This window comes from Columba livia, chromosome 1, assembly GCF_036013475.1.
Source record: "Columba livia isolate bColLiv1 breed racing homer chromosome 1, bColLiv1.pat.W.v2, whole genome shotgun sequence".
NCBI lineage: Eukaryota > Metazoa > Chordata > Aves > Columbiformes > Columbidae > Columba > Columba livia.
The window spans coordinates 107,707,265-107,726,468 of record NC_088602.1 but is presented as its reverse complement, the minus strand read 5'-3'; the positions used below and the strand labels follow the sequence as shown (position 1 = coordinate 107,726,468).

General features: G+C 39.5%; 1 protein-coding gene across 19 annotated transcripts in view; it reads right to left on the bottom strand.

Moving 5' to 3' along the window:
* Nucleotides 1–19,204, bottom strand: part of MAP7D2 (MAP7 domain containing 2) — an 89,927-nt gene that overhangs the window by 11,015 nt on the left and 59,708 nt on the right. For 3 of the 19 annotated variants that reach the window (XM_065071646.1, XM_065071568.1, XM_065071551.1), the window contains exons 4-9: nucleotides 18,538–18,652; nucleotides 17,540–17,638; nucleotides 15,528–15,638; nucleotides 14,096–14,218; nucleotides 11,037–11,185; nucleotides 7,269–7,396 (exon numbers count right to left, since the gene is read on the bottom strand). In XM_065071646.1, coding sequence (XP_064927718.1) covers nucleotides 7,269–7,396; nucleotides 11,037–11,185; nucleotides 14,096–14,218; nucleotides 15,528–15,638; nucleotides 17,540–17,638; nucleotides 18,538–18,652 — 725 coding nt within the window. Of the gene's footprint in view, nucleotides 1–7,268; nucleotides 7,397–11,036; nucleotides 11,186–14,095; nucleotides 14,219–15,527; nucleotides 15,639–17,539; nucleotides 17,639–18,537; nucleotides 18,653–18,842; nucleotides 19,115–19,204 lie in introns of those variants that run through there. The other 16 variants (XM_065071610.1, XM_065071584.1, XM_065071617.1 and 13 more) reach the window with 13 other exon arrangements.

Here is a 19,204-nt window from a genome sequence, read left to right as displayed (position 1 = left end):
CCTCCTGCCCTCCTCCGCTGACCTTGGTGTCTGCAGAGTTGTTTCTCTCACACATTCTCACTCTTCTCTCCCACCTGCAGTAGCTGTTGCGCAGCAACTTTTTCAGCTTCTTACCCATGTTATTATCCCAGAGGTGCTGCCAGTGTCACTGATGGGCTCGGCCTTGGCCTGTGATGGATCCATCTTTGAGCTGTCTGCTCTATTGAGCATGGGGGAAGCTTCTAGCGGCTTCTCACAGAAACCAACCCTGTAGCCCCCGTGCCGCCAAACCCTGCCATGCAAACACTACAGACAGAGCAGCACTTGCGGTGATGGCAACGCACAGCAGCAATGCAGCCGACTGCTCGCTTGGCTGTTGCATACTTTAGGTGAAATGATAATGTTGAAGTCCGTTCTGTGAAAGCGGAAGGGTAAAGATACTTGATATTCACTGAAAATAGGTGCACAATAGAGAGAACAGATTACCAGGAAACATAAAACTACACACAAACACCATTCATTATTTATGTAACACCAGTAACTAGCACTAAATACTTGTAACATTAAAAAAGGCTGGGCTATGTGACTAAGTAGGATGGAAGAGATTACAATCCTAAAATAATGTTTTATGGGAGTACCATTAGAATAAATAATCCTACATTAAGTTGAACATTATACATGTAGTTTTAACCTTCCTTATTATGGATAAGCAATTATGATATAAATGTATTATCCATTATCACTTGTTTAATCTACACAATGTAGAGATTCATTTACTGTAACATATTTTCTGGACTATACACTCATTCTGGCAGACCACAAGCATGAAAAACATGGACAACGGCTGAAAATTAGTGGACCAGAGGGGCAAGTTTTGTATAGATAACTACAGTATTGTGTGGCCACAGACTATTATAACCGGAACAAAATTTGCATTACAGAGCACACAATAAAAATTAAATGTCTTTCAACACCATTCCCCCCACCACCCCCCCCCCAAGTAATGAATTTGAGAGAAGAAAGGGTTCTTTTCCACCATATTATGTTGCATTTGAAAGAGACAGACACCAGAGTAGAGGGAGCTCATTCAGAGCTGCCCAGTTTGTGGGGAGGAAGAGATGTCAAGGTATTGCACCATCTGTATTTTCTTACTCCCACTGAAGAGCCATCACAATTCCAAAAGCCCTTGGGCTGGTGGAACAGTAGCACTCAACTTAATTTGAAGTTCAGCTCAGGTACCCTCCGCCCGCTGGGCCAGGAACTCTCTGTCCTAGTCCTCGGACCTGCCTCAGTAAGGCCTTTACTGCCATCACCACACTCTTGGCTGACCCTGGTCACCACCGCCAGGCCTGCCTGGTCACTTCTTTTGTCTGTTGTGGGGTGGGGTCCTGTGGGTGAGGCCTCTGTCCTAGTCTGCCCTGCTGCCACCCACGGCTCCTGGCTCACCCTGCCTTGCAGGACAGCCTGCTCCTGCTGCTCCCCGACAGAAACAGGCTTTGGAAGATGTGCACAGGCAGGTATGTTTCCAGCTCTTGTGAAAAACAGCAATGGGAGAAGCCAATGAGATTGGCTGGTGTTGACCCAATCTGCTTTCAGTATTGTCTTTAGCTTTCTCTTTAGGATATAGATGATTTCCAGGCCCTCCTAAAGACATAGGCAGAGATTTCAAGGCCCAACCTACACACTTACATCTCATATGTGCCTCACCATTATAGTGATTTCCAACTGTATTTGATAAAAATACAATGTATAAATAAAAAGCAAACCACCTTTTTCTTATGCTTTTCTGCAGCACAGAAGATGCTTCTTGCTAATCAGACACTTCTTTAAAGCATAGTCCCTTCTTGCTGCCTTTGGTTTACAGTTCTAACCTTACCACACACTCCTTGCAATACTTTTTATTTAAGTTGTTGTGACAGGAGGAGCAAAACAATCACATAACTAAGGCTGAGTCATTTTCAGTATTAGCACAGAAGTAATTGTTCTCTAATCAAACTAAAGAGGACGGTAAGAAGGAGTCTAGTCACGAGAGCTATCTACCTTGCACTGCATAGGAATTAGAGCAGACTGGCTGTACAACTTACCTGTTGGACTAGAAACATGTGCTGAATGTATTATTTAAGCAATGCATCTTTGAACTTTCAGACCTACAGAAGAACAAGAGACAAGTATGCCTTTGCTGCTTTTAAAGCAAGTAAAAGGCAGAAGCATATAAAAGACTGACTACTGCAAGGATGACAACAATGTAGTACAAGGACTGAAAAGCTGAGAAAACCCATCAGGATTATTTTTTCCAAAATTTTAAATGATTTATGGGATGCCAGTAGAAAGTATTAAATGAACACTGTTTTCCCTCCTGTATTTAGAACATGTCATCAACTTAGCATCTTTAGAATTCCTAAAGACAGGCAGAACTGTTACTTGAAAAAACATTCCTAATAGTATTTAAATTATGCTACTTTTCACCAGAAAGGGTCAACCTTGATCATGAAAACAGAAAAATGGGATTATTAAGGGAAAAGGTATAAACACTTGCACAAGGGTCTGCTTAGTTTTAAAAAATGTTTTGTTTTTGCCTTAGGAGAAAGGGAAAGGGATGTAATGAAACCCTGGCAAGAATGTGGAAACACAGAAATATGCCTGATGAGGATCAGAGGAATTAAAACGACAAATCGTCAAATCCAAGAAGTGGTAGCATGTCAGTTGACTGAAAGTTCGCTCATCTCAGTCACTAGGTTTTACAAGGGTATATAAAAGTACAGGAAGCATCTTCCACCTGCCAGGAGGTCTCAGTTTTCTCACCTAACTGCCCTGACACAGGGGAAGCAGCTTGTAAGAAGCCATTCTCATCACAACCCCTACAGGCACTACAAGAACATTCACCAGGTCTGGGGATCCACCAGTCCTTAATTTACAATGGCTTTTATTTAATTAAAAGAGGGACAGTCCATTCTGCAGAAGAATGTCTCGGGAACAGCACAAGAGGGGTTCTGAGCTTACTTTTGCTAAGCATAGATAATAAAGTACATGTAGCACACAGATCAGAGGTCACATCCAATTTTGTCCATAAATAGCAAGGGAGAGAACAGCATGCTTTTGTGAAAAGCTAGGTACATGACAGGTTTTTGGTTACAGCAGTTCAGAAGGCTGACTGTAAATCAGAAATCTGCAATACCACAGCTGTGTAATTTTTTTTTCTTCTATTTTCTTATTACTTCAACAAAAGCTCTGCTGAAACCACACCAAGGGCTTGCTTGCATGTTCTCAAGCCTGCTTTCTGAGATTGCTCTGATTGCAAACTATTCCTGGGCTCTGACATTTTTGCCCTGCTCTCTGTGATATTTTCTCAAAAGCAGTTTTCTTTCACTCTCAGTTTTGATCTTTTCTAGCCAGACAGATTCATTTCTCTTTCACTTTTCTTCAAAGAGGACAAACTTAGCATAGGTCTATAAAATAGTTATTTTGATAGCTGCATTACTACAGACGTTTTCAAAAACTTGAATTGGCCCATGCTCTAGCTAGCTGCTGAAAAAAAAACCCTCAAAATAGTCTTGATCCAACATTCTACTCATTGTTTTTATATTTCAAAGGCAAAACAAGAAGTAGTAAATGTAGCACATATCAAATAACACCTAAAACTAGGTTACTACAGGATATAGAAGCTACTTCTGTGAGGAATTAACCACAGGCAGGCACATTTCTAATGGGTCATTTTTAAAACTTTAAAAAGTTTGGGTTTTTTTGTACTACTCAAGGTTCATATCCTGTAATTTGATTGAGCATGTGCATGTCTGACATCAAGGTGTGTCCCAATTGCTGCAGTGGGATGTCACCCAAAAGAATACCAAGTTACAGGTTCAGTCAGTCAAAACTGAGCAGAGGAGAGTGACAAAGGCCGGGAACTGGAAGTGAACCAAGAACCATCACCCCCCAGCAACGCTGCAGTCCCTTTTCCCTTCTCATATGAAGTAATGCTTTGACAAAATAATTAACACAGGGGCTTATTGGAGCTTTCCATTTTATGCAATGGTTTATATGATGGCTTATCGAATACACTTAAACCTAAATCCTACTTCCCTGGTTCAGTCAGGTCCCATTGATCTCAAAGGGACCATTTACCCAAAGACACGTGAAGGACACAGGCTTTATTGCTTTGCCAATCTATAAGATAGGACACTTACCTATTCTCCAAGGGATACCACAAGAATAAACTGATTAATGTATAGATCTTTGGAGATGAAACATGAAAAGAAATTTACCAAAAAAAACTGGTATTATTGATCTTGTGAAAGATCAGAAGAATAGAAGCACTTTGCACATTCAGTATCCAATAGCAATTATAAAAATAAGATAATTTCTCAATTATCCTGGCTCTCTAATACACTAATTTTAATCTGTCAGCTGTTCCACACTGGATTCAAAGCAATAGTTTTGGGTTTCTTTCTTGTGTGACACTTCTTGATTTATTTACTTTTTCAAATATCTTCAAGCTTTGAATTCCTTCCTTGCTTTTAATTATTGCCCAACTTTTTTTTTTTTTTGACCTTTTCTCCTTTTTAGGTCCATATTTGTTCACTCTTTTTGTCCTGAACATTATGTTTTGGCCTCATTATTTTGCCTTCTCAGTAAAATTTGCACCTTCAAACACTGTATTTTATTTAATTACTGAAAATCTATCCTGCCATCAATCACTGTATTTATTTAGGTTGAAATGTTATTGTCTTATTTGAGCCTGTTTCAGTTACTTTCCCATGATAAAAAGAGTTCTTAAATAAATAATGAAATAACACATAAGGAAGACAAGTGACTACCACTCACAAACCAAGATGACAGCTGTAAAGAACTAATAACTAGAACAATACCAAGGAAAACTTGAATGTCAAGTCAAGTCACTTTTAAGAAGAAAAAAGCATACAGCTAATTATTATCTAAATCACTGGCCATACTTAATTCTTTCCTCAACAGCTTTCGAAGTTGAGGTGCTATGCAGGATCACTAACTACTAATGCTGTACAATACGTATTCTTATTTCTTTCAGTGTATTTTTTTGGCCATGTAGTGTGCTGGAAGGAGAAAGATTAAACTTGTAGAAGATTGTCAGGTTTGCAAGGAGAATGAATATTTGTCTACATATTCAGTCACATTAGAATTATATTTAAGTTCTAAAGTTAATTTTAAATGAAAAGATGAGTTTATACAATCTAAAGGAAGGTTTCAAACACCTGACTGCCTAAATTTAAATCCACTGACCAGCCAGATTGTTATATGACATTTGAGGTGTATGAAGAAATGCATATCTTTATACAATAATACAAAGTGGTCATCAAGACGCCTTTTAAAAATTTTATTTTAAATTTCTGAGAGGAAGCTTTGAGTGTGCTGAAGCAGAACCATCTTTCTGCAATCAGTAATAAACATGGATTTAAACTCTATTTACCATATCCATTTATAAGGTCAAGGAGGGTATTCTAATTGGGCCACATTAAGATTAAATGCTCAGTAATACATTTCTAGAAGTGGTCAGAATCAGATTCTCTCAAGGAAGAAAGGAAGGAAAAAAGAAAAAGAAAGGATAACTACTGTGGCTCCCAATCACAGAGAAACCAACCAGCAGGCTTCTTAATTCCTCCCTACAGCACCTGCTTCTTTCTCTAAAAACAGCAGTTTATATTCCTTATAGGCATGAAAACTTATTACTATAAGAAGGTTCTCTTAATTTGCACCTCTGGGAAAAAAGTCTCCATCTCTGCCTAACCTTTTATGGAAATCAGTTAATTAGTGCTACAAATTAAGACTAGGCGTATTTTTTTTCATGAAGCACTAAACATCTGTTTGTTTCACAAAGGCTTTCTCCCCTGCCCCAGATGTCTCTATGATGAGCTATAGCAAACTTTTCAATGTCTGCCTACCAAGAAGTGCTTCACTCTCAGCAACCCACTTCCCACCAATCGTTTTGTTTAACTAAATATGTCTCTTGATATGTCTTTTACACTGAACTGAAAGACGCATTTGAAAGAGGATATATCAGCAACTTACAGAATAATATACATTTCTATAGCTTGAACTTTTGGAGTGCCACTAGACAATGATTTGCTCAAAATTGTAATGAAAAAAAGCTGACGGCAATGATATGAAATGGTTCTGACATTCTTCAGAAAATCTCCATAATTCAGAATCTGGCCATATTACATAAGCAATATTGAAAGTTTGACAATTTGTGGCCCTATCGTGTGAACCAAGAATTGCAATTTCCCACTTGTGTGCAAGGGGGTATCCAAAATAAAAAGAATTCCCAGAATCAGACTGTTTACTAAATTTTGTCTAAGACCACATTCGCACACAAAATCACCCTCTGTTAAAGGGCTATGCACTCAGAGCTGAAACAAAAAAGGAACACCAGCTAGTTTTTGAAGTGGAAGAAATTTGTCAGAAAGGGGATCATCAAGACTGGTTCAGAATATGTTCAGATTCAGATTAAAAAGTAAATAAAATCAGACAGAAGAAGACAACTTTAAAGATGTAAGTGAGACCCACGAACAGGGTCTAGGGAAAAACAAACAACTTAACAAAAAAATAAGACAGCTACTGTAAACCATGACTACTTCAGCATACTTCTCATTTGAGCCAGACTTAGTATCCTGTTCTAAGAAAGCTGAAGACACATTTGCTTAGACTTATGACTTGCAAGCTGTGGTACGCAGACTAGAGTTTTGAAGCGTTTGCAAAAGGCAAGTAAGCAACTCAACTGTTAGTAAGCCCAGATATGCTATAGGACCACAACTCTGCATGAAAAAAACCCAAACAACAACAGAAAGCAACAAACCCACAGAGGTCTGCAAATTAGCAAAGATTAAAATCGACAGTTTAGATGACACATAGTTAAGTTTATTTATGGAACGAGATGGTCATGCCAACAATAGGAAATGCACGTTGTAAATGCTGCAATTTCTAGTTAGTATTCATGTTCTGTGCATTTCTTCACACTAGGCAGAGTTTTTTCAAAATCAAATAAAACAAAAGCATGTTTAAAAATAAATTTTAAATAAAATTTCACATTAATAATGAAATGTACTGTGATAATTTCAAAAGACAGAAAAAGCAGAGAAGTGTCTCTAGTCACCACTACCACAATTTTACATATATCTGTTCATCTACATCTCTCTCCATCTGTCTATGTGTAAAGCCTAACTAAAATTAACTAGATTTTATGTAACACTTCAGAGGAAGTTCCTCAAGAATTTATGTCAAGAAGCTCACAGTGTATTAGACCACTAATAAGAAAGACATACTTAGGCGTTGCAGGTGATGCAGATCTTCTGGACATGGCAGCAGGAGAATCAGACCTTCTTAGAGGAGATCCCATCCCAGATGATGAACCAGGTGTTGTAGGTCGCTTCTCTTTCTTTATCTTCTCAGTCTAGAAGTACAGTTCATTTTAGTTTCCATAATGAGAACTAACACATCAAAAATATATTCAATAGTTTTATTAACAAGATGGCATATAAACAGATTTCTGTAATATACATTTAAGACAGAAGTTTTTTAAACACCAGCTCACAACTGGGGTGCATAGTTTATTTTACATAGACATAAAAAAACCCAATCATGTCTTACATGGACATAGTATACAAGTTTCAGATAGCACCACATCAGAGCCTCTCCAAGAGTTCTTGGGAGGGGTGGTGGCACTGGGTGGAGTTTTCAAAATCATCTATATGCTGCTGCAATATCTCTTAAGGCACGGTCAGTAGGGCACCCAGTCATCTCGCAGGCTCTCATCCTCCTGGGGGGCTTCAACCACCCTGACATCTGCTGCGAAAGTTGCATGATGAGCTGCTGGCAATCCAAGAGACTCCTGGAGTGCTTTGAGGATAACTTTGTAAGCCAGGTAAAAGACAGTCCTACCCAGGGGAGATGCAGTATGAACCTTGTTGGTCACCAACAAGTGAGCTAATCAGTGACATCAAGATTGGAGGCAGCCTGGGCTGCAGTGAACATGTGCTTACGGAGTTCACGGTCCCGAGGGATGCAGGACAAGCAAAAAGTCAGGACCCTGAACTTTAGGAAAGCCAACTTCCAGCTCTTCAGGGAGTCAGTCAACGGGGTGCCCTGGGAAACTACCCTCAGGGACAATGGAGCAGAACAGAGCTGGCAGATCTTTTAAGATTTTCCATTGAGCACAAGAGCTCTTGATCCCCAGTTGTAAGAAATTGGATAAAGGAAGGCAAGAGGCTAGCATGGCTGAGTCAAGACCTGCTGGTCACACTAAAGGGCAAGAAGGAAATGCACAGGCAGTGACAGCAGGGATGGGGATGCTGGGAAGAGTACAGGGACACTGCCTGGTTGTGGAGAGACAGGTCAGGAAGACCAAGGTGCAGCTGGAGCTGAAGTTGTCAAGGGACACAAAGAATAACAAGAGGGGCTTCTACAGGTATGTCAACCAGAAAAGGAAGGTCAAAGAAAGTGTAACCCCACTGATGAGCAAGACTGGCAAACTGGTAACAAAGGACAAGGAGAAGGCCTTCTTTGCCTTACATTGGTTAGACTCAGTGAAGGTGAACGACTTGCCTTTGCTTTTCTGAGAACTACAGTGGACCAATAATGCATCTTTTAAGCAAACCGCCAGTCTTCACTGGCAAGCTCTCCTCCCACACTTCTTGAGTGGAAAATGAACTGCAAGACAGGGACTGGGAGAGTAAAGTCTCTCCCACTCTGAGGATCTGGTTCGTGACCACCTGAGGAACCTGAACATACATAAGTCTATAGGGCCTGATGAGATTCATCCCAGAGTCCTGAGGGAATATCTGAATAGTCCTCCATGATATCTGAAAATTCATGGCAGTCAGATGAAGTCCCTGGTGACTGAATAAAAGGAAATGTTGCACTCATTTCTAGAAAGGGTAGAAAGGATGGCCCTGTGAACTACTGACCTGTCAGCCTCATGTCTGTACCTGGGAAGATCATAGAACAGATCCTCCTAGAGGCTAGGCGAAGGGACAGGGAGGTGGTTCAAGACAGCCAGCATGACTTCACCATGGCTAAGTTCTGCCTGACAAACTTAGCGGTCTTCTGTGACAGAGTAACTACATCAGTGGACAAGGGAGGAACTATGCATGTCACCTATCTGGACTTCAGTAAAGCCTTTGACACAGTCACCCACAACATCCTTCTTCCTAAACTGGAGAGACATGGATTTGATGGATGGACTGTTCAGTGGATGAGCAATTGGTTGGATGGTCACATTCAGTGCATAGTCATCAATGGCTCAATATCTGGATGGAGATCAGTGACAAGTTATGTCCCTTGTGGGTCCATAATGGGACCTGTACTGTTTAACACTAATATTTACTGCTTCATATTTAATATTTACTGTTTAATAATATTGTTTAATATTAATATCTTCAACAGTGACATAGACAGTAAGATCGAGGGTACCCTCAGCAAGTTTGTGGATGACACCACCTGAGTGGTGCAGATGACACCACCTGAGTGGTGTGGTTGGCACACCTGAGGGACGGGATGCCATCCAGAGGGACCTGGACAAGCTTGAGAAGTGGGACCAGGCAAAACTCATGAGGTTCAACAGGTCAACTGCAAGGTTCCACACCTGAGTCAGGGCAACCCCTGCTATCAATACAGGCTGGAGGATGAAGGGATTGAGAGCAGCCCTGCGGAGAAGGACTTGGGGGTGCTGGTGGATGAAAAGCTGGACATGAGCCAGCAATGTGCACTTGCAGCCCAGAAGGCAAATTGTATCTTGGGCTGCATCAAAAGAAACGTGACCAGCAGGTTGAGGGAGGTGATTCTGCCCTCCTCTACTCTGGTCTGGTGAGACCCCACCTGGAGTACTGTGTCCAGCTCTGGGGCCCCCAATGTAAGAAGGACACGGACCTGTTGGAGTGAGTCCAGAGGAGGCCACAAAGATGATCAGAGGGCTGGAACAGCTCTGCTGTGAGGAAAGGCTGAGAGAGTTGGGGTTGTTCAGCCTGCAGAAGTGAAGGTGCCAGGGAGACCTTATTGCGGCCTTTCAGTACTTTAAAGAGGCCTTTAAGAAAGATGGGGACAGACTTTTTAGTAGGGCCTACAGTGACAGGACAAGGGGTAATTTTTTTTTTTTTTTTTACAAGTTTTTGCAATGAGGGTGGTGAGACACTGGCCCAGGTTGCCCAGAGAGGTGGTAGATGCCCCATCCCTGGAGACATTCCAGGCCAGGCTGGACGGGGCTCTGAGCAACCTGATCTGGTTGAAGATGTCCCTGCTCATTGCAGGGGGGTTGGACTAAGCGTCCTCTCAAGGTCTCTTCCAACTCAATCCATTCAGTGATTCCATAATCTTGGAGCAATGCTGCTGGGTGTAACACTGTGTATCACACCTAAGAAAGACACTACACAAATCTTCAGTTTGCAGCTTGGGTCCTCTCACTTGCATCTAATTTAGATGCCATGAATGCTCACACTATTAACTATTACAAGGCACATGAGCTTATATGAATTTTACAGCCCTAGAATAATTTTTTTAAAACATGCCATACATTGTGTAGACTCAGCGAAGGTGAATGACTTGCCTTTGCTTTTCTGAAAACTACAGTGGATCAATAATGCATTTTTTAAGCATACGGCATTAAAAATGACCACAGAAAGAATCAAGCAATTGGTATAAAAGAGGCATTGTTAATACACTTGGCAAGTTTCCAAAATATGTAACCAGCAAGACTGGATAGTCATATTCATTAGAGAGATCCTATTTGTCATCCTCATTGCCAGAAGTTACAGGCAAGTTCAAAAACACACACCAGTGCCAAAAATCTCAGTTGCCAGAAAATAAAGGTGTTGCTGTTCCAAGCACCAGGGCTCAACACCGATACCCAGGAGGAGGAAGATATTAAAATGCTGCTAAACAGGAGCACGAAAGCAACAGATGCATGCAAGGCTTCCTTTCTTACTGTTGTTTCTTACAACAGGGACAGCAATTCATTTTTACGAATGTAGGCAGAAAGATAACAACCAGAAGCCACATCAGTTTACCCAGAAGTGAAATAAAAAACATTGCAAACGCACCTGAGTAACTTCAGCTGCAGCTGCCCCTTTCATGGCATCGGGAGCGGAGGGTGAAGTTGCCTTCTTTCTGTCAGTGCTTCGGGTGGGGGAAGGCTTGTAGGGAGATTTAAGAGGACTAGCTGGTGCTACACGAGGACAGATATGGAATACTAAAGAGTTATAGTACAATAGCAAGAGCAAAAAGGGAGCACAGACAGAGGAAGTAAAGGAGAGGAGAAAATAGCATACTTTTATGTTATAATGTTCAAAGGTAAGTTTTCAGCATTTTTTTAAAAGGTGTTTCAAAAGATCATCACTTTACATAAAATATTCAACGTGGTCCCACGTTTACTAAAAATGCCTCAACTGAAAGTAACATTTTATAGGATTTCTTTTTTTAATTATCTCTAAAATATCGCTCTCTTACTCATATACCTTTTGAATCACTTGACTATAACTGTGATTCTTTTATCTTCTGAAAGGTCCAGCTTCCTTTGCATATGATAAAAAGAGTAATCAAACAATTCTAGTTGGGTGACTTCTTAACAAATACTGCAAAACAGGAAAGGTGACAGAAGCATAGGTGTTGTGTTTTGGTTTTTTTTAAAGACTAAACATGGGAAAGGCTCCTAAATAACTTAACTGCTTTTCAAAATAATACTTAATTTAAAAACAAAACACAACAGAAAAATGAACCTAAATCAAAACTAAATGCTGCTGTAGGTATTTCAGTTATTGTTATTTGTGGTAGACATTAATTTGAGTGCAACATATACAACTCTTTCTGCGTAGTTTTTCTTTATTTGCAATATGAACAGAACATTTTTTAAATGGGCTGGTTTACTCCTGCTTTTGTTCATATTGCGTTCTGAGATGAAACTTTCACATACATATAGAACAATCAACAGAGCATATGCTTTATTCATAAGACAGACACTAATTGTAACCATGTGACAGTGTGCATCCAGTCTTACTCAACTGAAGTCAAGAAGGATATTGACTTTGGAAAAGCAGTAATTACGCTTAAATGTAAAGGAATTTACATTTTCAGTATTTTTTTTTTGTGGTAGTCCTATAGACTTTTTTATTAAGCCTTTTTGTATGCTTTTAGGTCTAACTGGACCTGTGTATTCTTTGACTGACTTGCCGGCAAGCTGGCAAAAATTCACCGAATATTAAGAAAAATATTCAGAAACTTAAGTGCTGCTTACATATTTTCACTTCAACTGCAAAAAAAAAAAGAAAAAAGAAATTATATGTGTCCAGTAGCAAGCGTTTGCCTGAATATCTTGACTTGGAGTGACATTAATAATGCATTGCCTTAGAGAAAGAGTCTTAAATTGAGGCTTCTCATTTCTAAGCTTACAGAAAATGCAGGAGCAGAGCAATTTTGACTCAAATGAAATTACATGAGGCACAGCATGAGCTCCTGAAAAGGAAGAACCATCTTCGCTGTTCAGGAAGCTACTTCTACAAAGGGGAGGTCCCCCTCAAGCCTTTTGGTGGCAATTACTGACAAAACTGTCAACAGCCACTCTGAGCAGTGACACCATTTGCAACCTGCGGTACAGCCCAGTTGCCTCATGAGCCGGAGGCCACTGGTTGAGAGATCTGTTCCCTAAACCATTGCTCCTGTTTCAGCTCAGGGGAAAAAAAAAGCAGTTTGCAGGCCAAATTGTATCGTCATCAGACTTGCCAGCATGCTACTTTAAAGATACTCCAATGAACAGAGAAATAAAGCTGGGAGTTTACAAACAAAACGAGTAGGGAAGGACAAACTAAGTCTGTATTGATTTCTTCAATATCAAATACAACACGGAAAACAGCATCTGGAGGTGGTCCCAGCAATTCACCTCAAAATTCTAAGCAGAATATACTGATCTAATTTTGAGTTGGCTTTTTTCAGTCTTAGCAGTAGTTGATCCCTGAGCAGTAAGTAAACTGGGAATTTTCTCATGGGCCAGATACCATATGACAAAATTTCTGCTTCTAACAGGTTCTGCTTTTAATGTAGAAACAAGTCAAGTAATTTCAGAGCCATTCAACGTCAATGTCCCTACACACTGCAACAAAGAAGAAACCCACAAAGAATTAATTTTTAAATAGCTTTGTATTAAAAGCAGCAATGTAGGACCTAAGCCTATTTCAACGATGGTGTATGAAAATACTCATCATAGAGATGATCAGTCTTTTATCATCTAACTTGTTTTACCCTGGAAAAAATGTTTCCTCCTGCAGACAGACACTTGCCTGTGGGGTTTGAGGTGGGTTCTTTTTTGTTGTTTTTAATACAAGTGGCTGTTAAACTTCTGTCCTTGTTTCAGCAAACACTATGACCAGGCAAAGCTTTGAAGTAGGAACTACTGTGGAAATCAGGCACTTGCCTAAATAACAGCTGGACTGGAAACATCAGTTTTGTAGATGTTTGCAAAATAAGGGTTTTATTAGACTTCGATTTACAGATAGGAACAGTAACTAGCATCCCTAATTTTTAGTTTCTTAAAGATCAATAATTTCTGGAACTGCCACCCTCCTATCAGTGTCTCTCTTTCTGTAGGTACTTATTTTATATATACATACATATACATATATATAAAATAGACACACAGTGACAGAGTTAAAGCCAAAAAGTAATTTAACAGCAAAGAACTGGAACCTTGGTAAAAATAATTAAGGCTCAAATGGTGCACTGGGATTTTTGTTCTACATACTATTTGGGTATGAAAGGGGATGACATCCATGTATCAAATAGAGCTTCTCAGAGGTGTCACACACTGGTCTAAAAAACTGTTTCTTAAATGAATATATTCAGTTTTTCATTGGCTTAAGTCTTAGTGATTTTGTTAATTCTTTTTTTAACTATGTTCTTTTTAAAAAGGCATTGAGAATAAGACGAACAGGATGATGTGTTTTTTCAAGCTTAGAAATACATAATCGTGAACAACTTAGTTCATCGTTGATTTTGTACTATCATGTAAATTGTCATTCGGTTCATAGTACTGCATTCCTTTCAGTAGCTACTCAAATGCAACCAAAACCATACCCTGGCAGTTTCTAAGTGAGTAATTCACGTTTTTTACCTGGATTATCGTACTGCTCAGAAAGCATTAATGTACTTCTGCTTCTGGCTAAAGATGACTGTGTGGGAGTCAGCAGTCGAGAAACAATAAAGTTTTCCATTGGACTAAGATGCATGCGGTGAGCTGAAGGATGGGAGCAAATAAAATAAAATTTAAAATGCAAAGAAATAAAACAATGTTACATTAAAATAACTGAAACAAAATAACGAAATGATGAAATTAAATGAAAAAAATCCTGAAGTGTTTGAGATTTAAAATATTTACAGAAAATTTTCATTCTCTCTGAAAAAAAGGTTTCTAGTTTCTCCATCTCTTCAGAGTATTTTCCCACCTGTACAATAAATATGGTAAGGTTAAGACCATATTGCATTTTGCTCTATCACGTTCCATTCCGCAAAATGGTTGCTTTCATGATTCAGCATGAAAAAGGTTTGCCTTTTTCCCCAGTAGACAAGGTGAAATGTCAGTGTAACAGTGCTGCTACTCACTAATGTGCCAAACATACTTGGACCGCATTTAAAATATGCAGTCTCACCCCATTATATAAGTCTTATTTATACAACATGCCTGCATTCCTCCCTACTCCACAAATACAAGCGTCAACTACATGACAGATATTTATAGATGTTCCTATTAACATGCACATATACATAGCCATCTATCATAAAACCCTCAAAGCTACTGATGAGATTTCATTAAGCGATTCATAAATGAAAGCAGATTTACCTTCTCTTTTCATTCAAAAAATAAGCCTTCAATATCACTTATTTCAGTTGATATATTTTTCTCATTAGTTAAAAAAGAAAGAAAAAAGAGGCAGAGGAAGAAAAAAAAAAAAGACACAAAACAAACAAAAAAATCTAAAGAGTTCACAGTGGGATGAACCCTTCAGTCCTCTCTGTAGCGTTTAGTAACCACTAATCCTGCAAGATGATCATCTTTTGCTGAGCCTCTCATGGATCAGAGTTTCAAATCAAATTAAATGGCTCTACAACTCTAGTCACCAGATTGAAGTCTCCCAGGTGGCTCATTGGACGTACTTGTGCCCACGGTACATCCCATGTCTATTGTGGAGCCACATGTTTGGTTTGCTTGTTTTTCATTATTTGGCTAGAAGATCACAAGCTGTACAGTTGGACAAAATTGCTGCAGACACAGCATGTACTTACAGCCCTGTTTGCTGGAGGACTGAAAATTGAAAAAGAAGCAGTGAAAGACCGCAGAGCATTTGTTGCTGGACTAGGATCTCCAGCATGGCAGCACAGTCTTTGACACAGGCTGCAGGACTATTCTATGATACCAGCTTACAAACCCTCAAATATTTGAGCTCTTTTGAATAACAGACATAAGCGAATTACACAGCTATACGGACAAGAAGTGCTTTAAGCAGAAGGAGAATTTATGCTGGTAGGAGGCCAGCATGTTCACTTGCCTCTGTCGGGGGAATGTGTTATTGCCGCTGTGGAGGAGGAGAGGCGCTTACTGATGGGCGATTCCATTTGCTTTGGCAGATTCATTGTAGAAGCTGAAAGTTTGTCACATGCTGCAGAGAGACGCATTGAATATATTTGTATTCACGTCACACTGTTGATAAACTCCCCAAATTAACCTCGCATTTGTACTCATGGCCCTTGTCACTGACCACAGCACTGAGTAAGGCACGAAACAAGCTCCTTCTGACTGCTGGAGGACCAGCATTTTATAAGATGTGCTTTTGGATGCGACTTTTCTGCTTGTGAATTTAACACTTTCATTTTACGACAGCCTATCTTTTATATTGCCACAGGCAAATAATTATATATCAGGTCTGAATTAATGGGGTCACTCTGATACAAGTTATTCAGTACCAGCACAAGCAGAAAGTTACCTAAAGAAAATGAACTGTGCACATGAGAACTCTGAGCTCCTCACCTCCACTCCCCCTCCCCTCTACTTTCAGTCTGGTAGAGCTGGAGTAGACCTCAGGTATTATTCCAATACAAAAATGAAATAACCAACATTTGCGTGTTTTTAAAATGAGAACTCACTGTTTTAATGACTGATCTGGCACCAGTGATTTGGCTTTACATTTTTGTGGTTGAGAATATTAAACAAAAAAAAAACAAAAAAAGCTTTTTGTTACTACCAAGTGCTTTCATTTTTCTTCCAAAATATTGTTTGAGCACAATACCTATTAATATTTCCTACCTTGCCATTTATTCAACTGAATGACAGAAAAAAGTCATTACCAAAGTGTATTACTTTGTGATCACTGCATGATGCTCAGTAGCTAAAAGCATGGATACTTTGTCCTTTATAGTTGAATTTTATTCTTTTCATAGTGAAAATAGTTTCAGCTATAGACCTATATATGGCCCTAATTCTGCAGCCCCTAAGTTACTGCATTCCCTATTACATGCATTTAAATGTTGCCTCAGTGGGGTCTGCAAGATTTGCCTCCACCTACTACAGTAAACAATACAATTCTCTATATTTGCTTTTTTAAAAAGTAGGAATACTGCTGGTATGCTGCAAAAACATCAGTTCTGCATCCAAGTCTCTTGGTACATGAGCAACAGTAAGTACAAAAATCTGAATCTGTTTGCACAAAAGTAATAGGTCTGCGAGATGGTGGGCAGAACAACATTTACTGTGAATTCTCCAGTAGTAATACCCAAGCCCAGCTCCTCCTTTGTGGGGAGAGAAGGAACCTAGTTCTTGAAAGCACAAGCTATGTTTTCAAAATGCCAAGTACCTTTGCAATCAAAATTAGAAATCCTATATGCAATCCATTTTTAATTTTGGAGTACTCATCTACTTCACTGTCCTTTTACATGAATAATAAAGAGAACTGAAGAATATTAAAAGAAAAAACCCAAAACACAGTTGTCTAAATAAAGTCAACTACTTGAGTTTGTTACAAATATCTTGGCCAAAATCCACTTCAATAGGCTGAAAATATAGCATGGCTATTTATACTAAATTTGCTTGTTCTTAAAATACTGCAGAAATAGGCCCTTAAGGTAAAAAAGAGGACCGTTTTGATGAAATATCGTCTCCATAATACATTTTCTCTTACTGTGCAACTAAATTATTTTCAACAGCACCTGCACATGCCCATTAGAACTGCCAAATATATGTGTAATTATATTTAAACGCACACAAACACAGAGCACCCGCAGAATTAACAGAGATGAGAATCTGAGCAGTAGAATCCTACAGTTAGTGAAGAACACATGAAATGCCTCTACAGTGCTATAATGTGAGGCATGCACTGCTCCACCATGGCAAAATTAAAAGGAAATTATAAAGACATTTGGTCCACATCACTAAAGTTAATGCCGTAGAGTACCAGACTGAAATAATAAGAAAACAGTGGTTAGGAAAGACAAGATCAGTGGATGGATTACAGTGATTAGAACAGTTATAAATGAGACACGATGGTGCTGTGATTCTCTGAAATACCATTGAAGGAATCAGCAGGAGCGGTAGAGGTCACAGGGTCTGGAGGAAGGGTGTTGGCAGCTAAACCTAGAACAGGGGGTGGGGTATTTTCTGATTCACCTACACAGCAGAGAAATCAGAGCAAAAAGAGGTGAAAGAATTACTGAATATGCTGGGGGAGCTGGAATTAAGCATAAACTGCATCACAAAGACAAACTGGTTTCTTTATCAAAGTACGGACGACTTCTTTTATTATCATATATATATTTAATTTCCTGGCTTTTTTGGTGGCATACCATCAAAAGTATGATGTTAAACAGAGTTAAGTATATTTATACACTGTTTAAAAGAGAGTAACTGTCATCTTTCATCATCACCTAAACATGGATATTTTTCCCCATAACATGTTTATTCAAACCTGACAAATTTAAATAAATTACATGATTTAAAACACAAAACATGCATTTTTTTGAAATATAAAAGAAGTACATGGCTGATTATGTAATAAAAATAATTTTTCTGAAGCCAAATCAAAAATACCAGCAACAAAAAGTATGTGGGGGGAAAAAACCAAACTATTTTAACTGCACATGCTGCATAGTCATCTAGAAATTCCCATCAGGTTTTTAGAAGTGCCAAACAAAACCAGATCATCTTTTGCAAGGCTTAGACAGCACTCAGTCCTTTGGTGAATATTAAATTTGCTAACTGTGTGCATGAGAAGACAATGCGGAGGAAGAGAATAAGGGAGAGAGAGCATAAATTTTCATTTTAGCACTCAGCATCCTCCAAGCAGATTCCGCTTACTCTAGTAAAATGATCTGCAATCCTAAAGTTAGGAGTGCCCTTTCTCCCCAGAAGGTATAAGTGAGAAGAAGCCTGGCAGACAATTACAAAGCATTTATTCACGTCCCAAGGCAGTACCACCCTAACTATGAAATGCATCAGCCTTACCATCTCCACAACCTCATGCATTTTGCACTTCAAGATCTGCAATGCAGGCAGCCCGTTTCACTCACCATCTCTCCCTCCTGAGCCTGCAGCCAGTGCTCCTCCCCACGACCATCGCTTCTGTTTCTGCTCCAGCTGCTGGCTGCGTTCAAGGGACCGACGCATCATGGCTTCTAAACGTTCCTGGTTATTTTGGTACAAAAACACAAACCAAACCTGAATCAGTTGGTTGAGGGCTTTTTTTCTTCCTCCTTCTGAAACCCATGCTAAAAATAGACAGTTCCCCTGTTGCTTCACATGAGATGATTACAGGAGCCTGTTTGCAATAAAAGAAAAAGGACTGAATAAAGAAAGTATCAGAACGCAAACCTACCTCCAGATATGTGTATCCTTTGTCTGCAAGCCACTGAGGTCACTACAGAGGCCTAAGTAAATAACACAGGTTGCATCACTGCCTCGCATCTGCTCCTGCTGGTGCGGTTGCTGCTGTGCTCTGGACTTAATTTGTATAAGAATAATGCTCGACAAGCATTAACTCCTTCTTGTCTATGCAGACCTCAGGTTTTCCTTCCATCCCCTTCTGAGCACAGCTAAAGTGCTGCAATGCCAGTTGCTCCTCCTAGCCACGCAGATAAATGATCACTTCAAACCCAAAGTAGGTTACTTTGCAGGATGCCCCATTTATTTATTTATCTTTACAAGAACTCCCTCCTTTATCCCACTGTGCTCTTTACA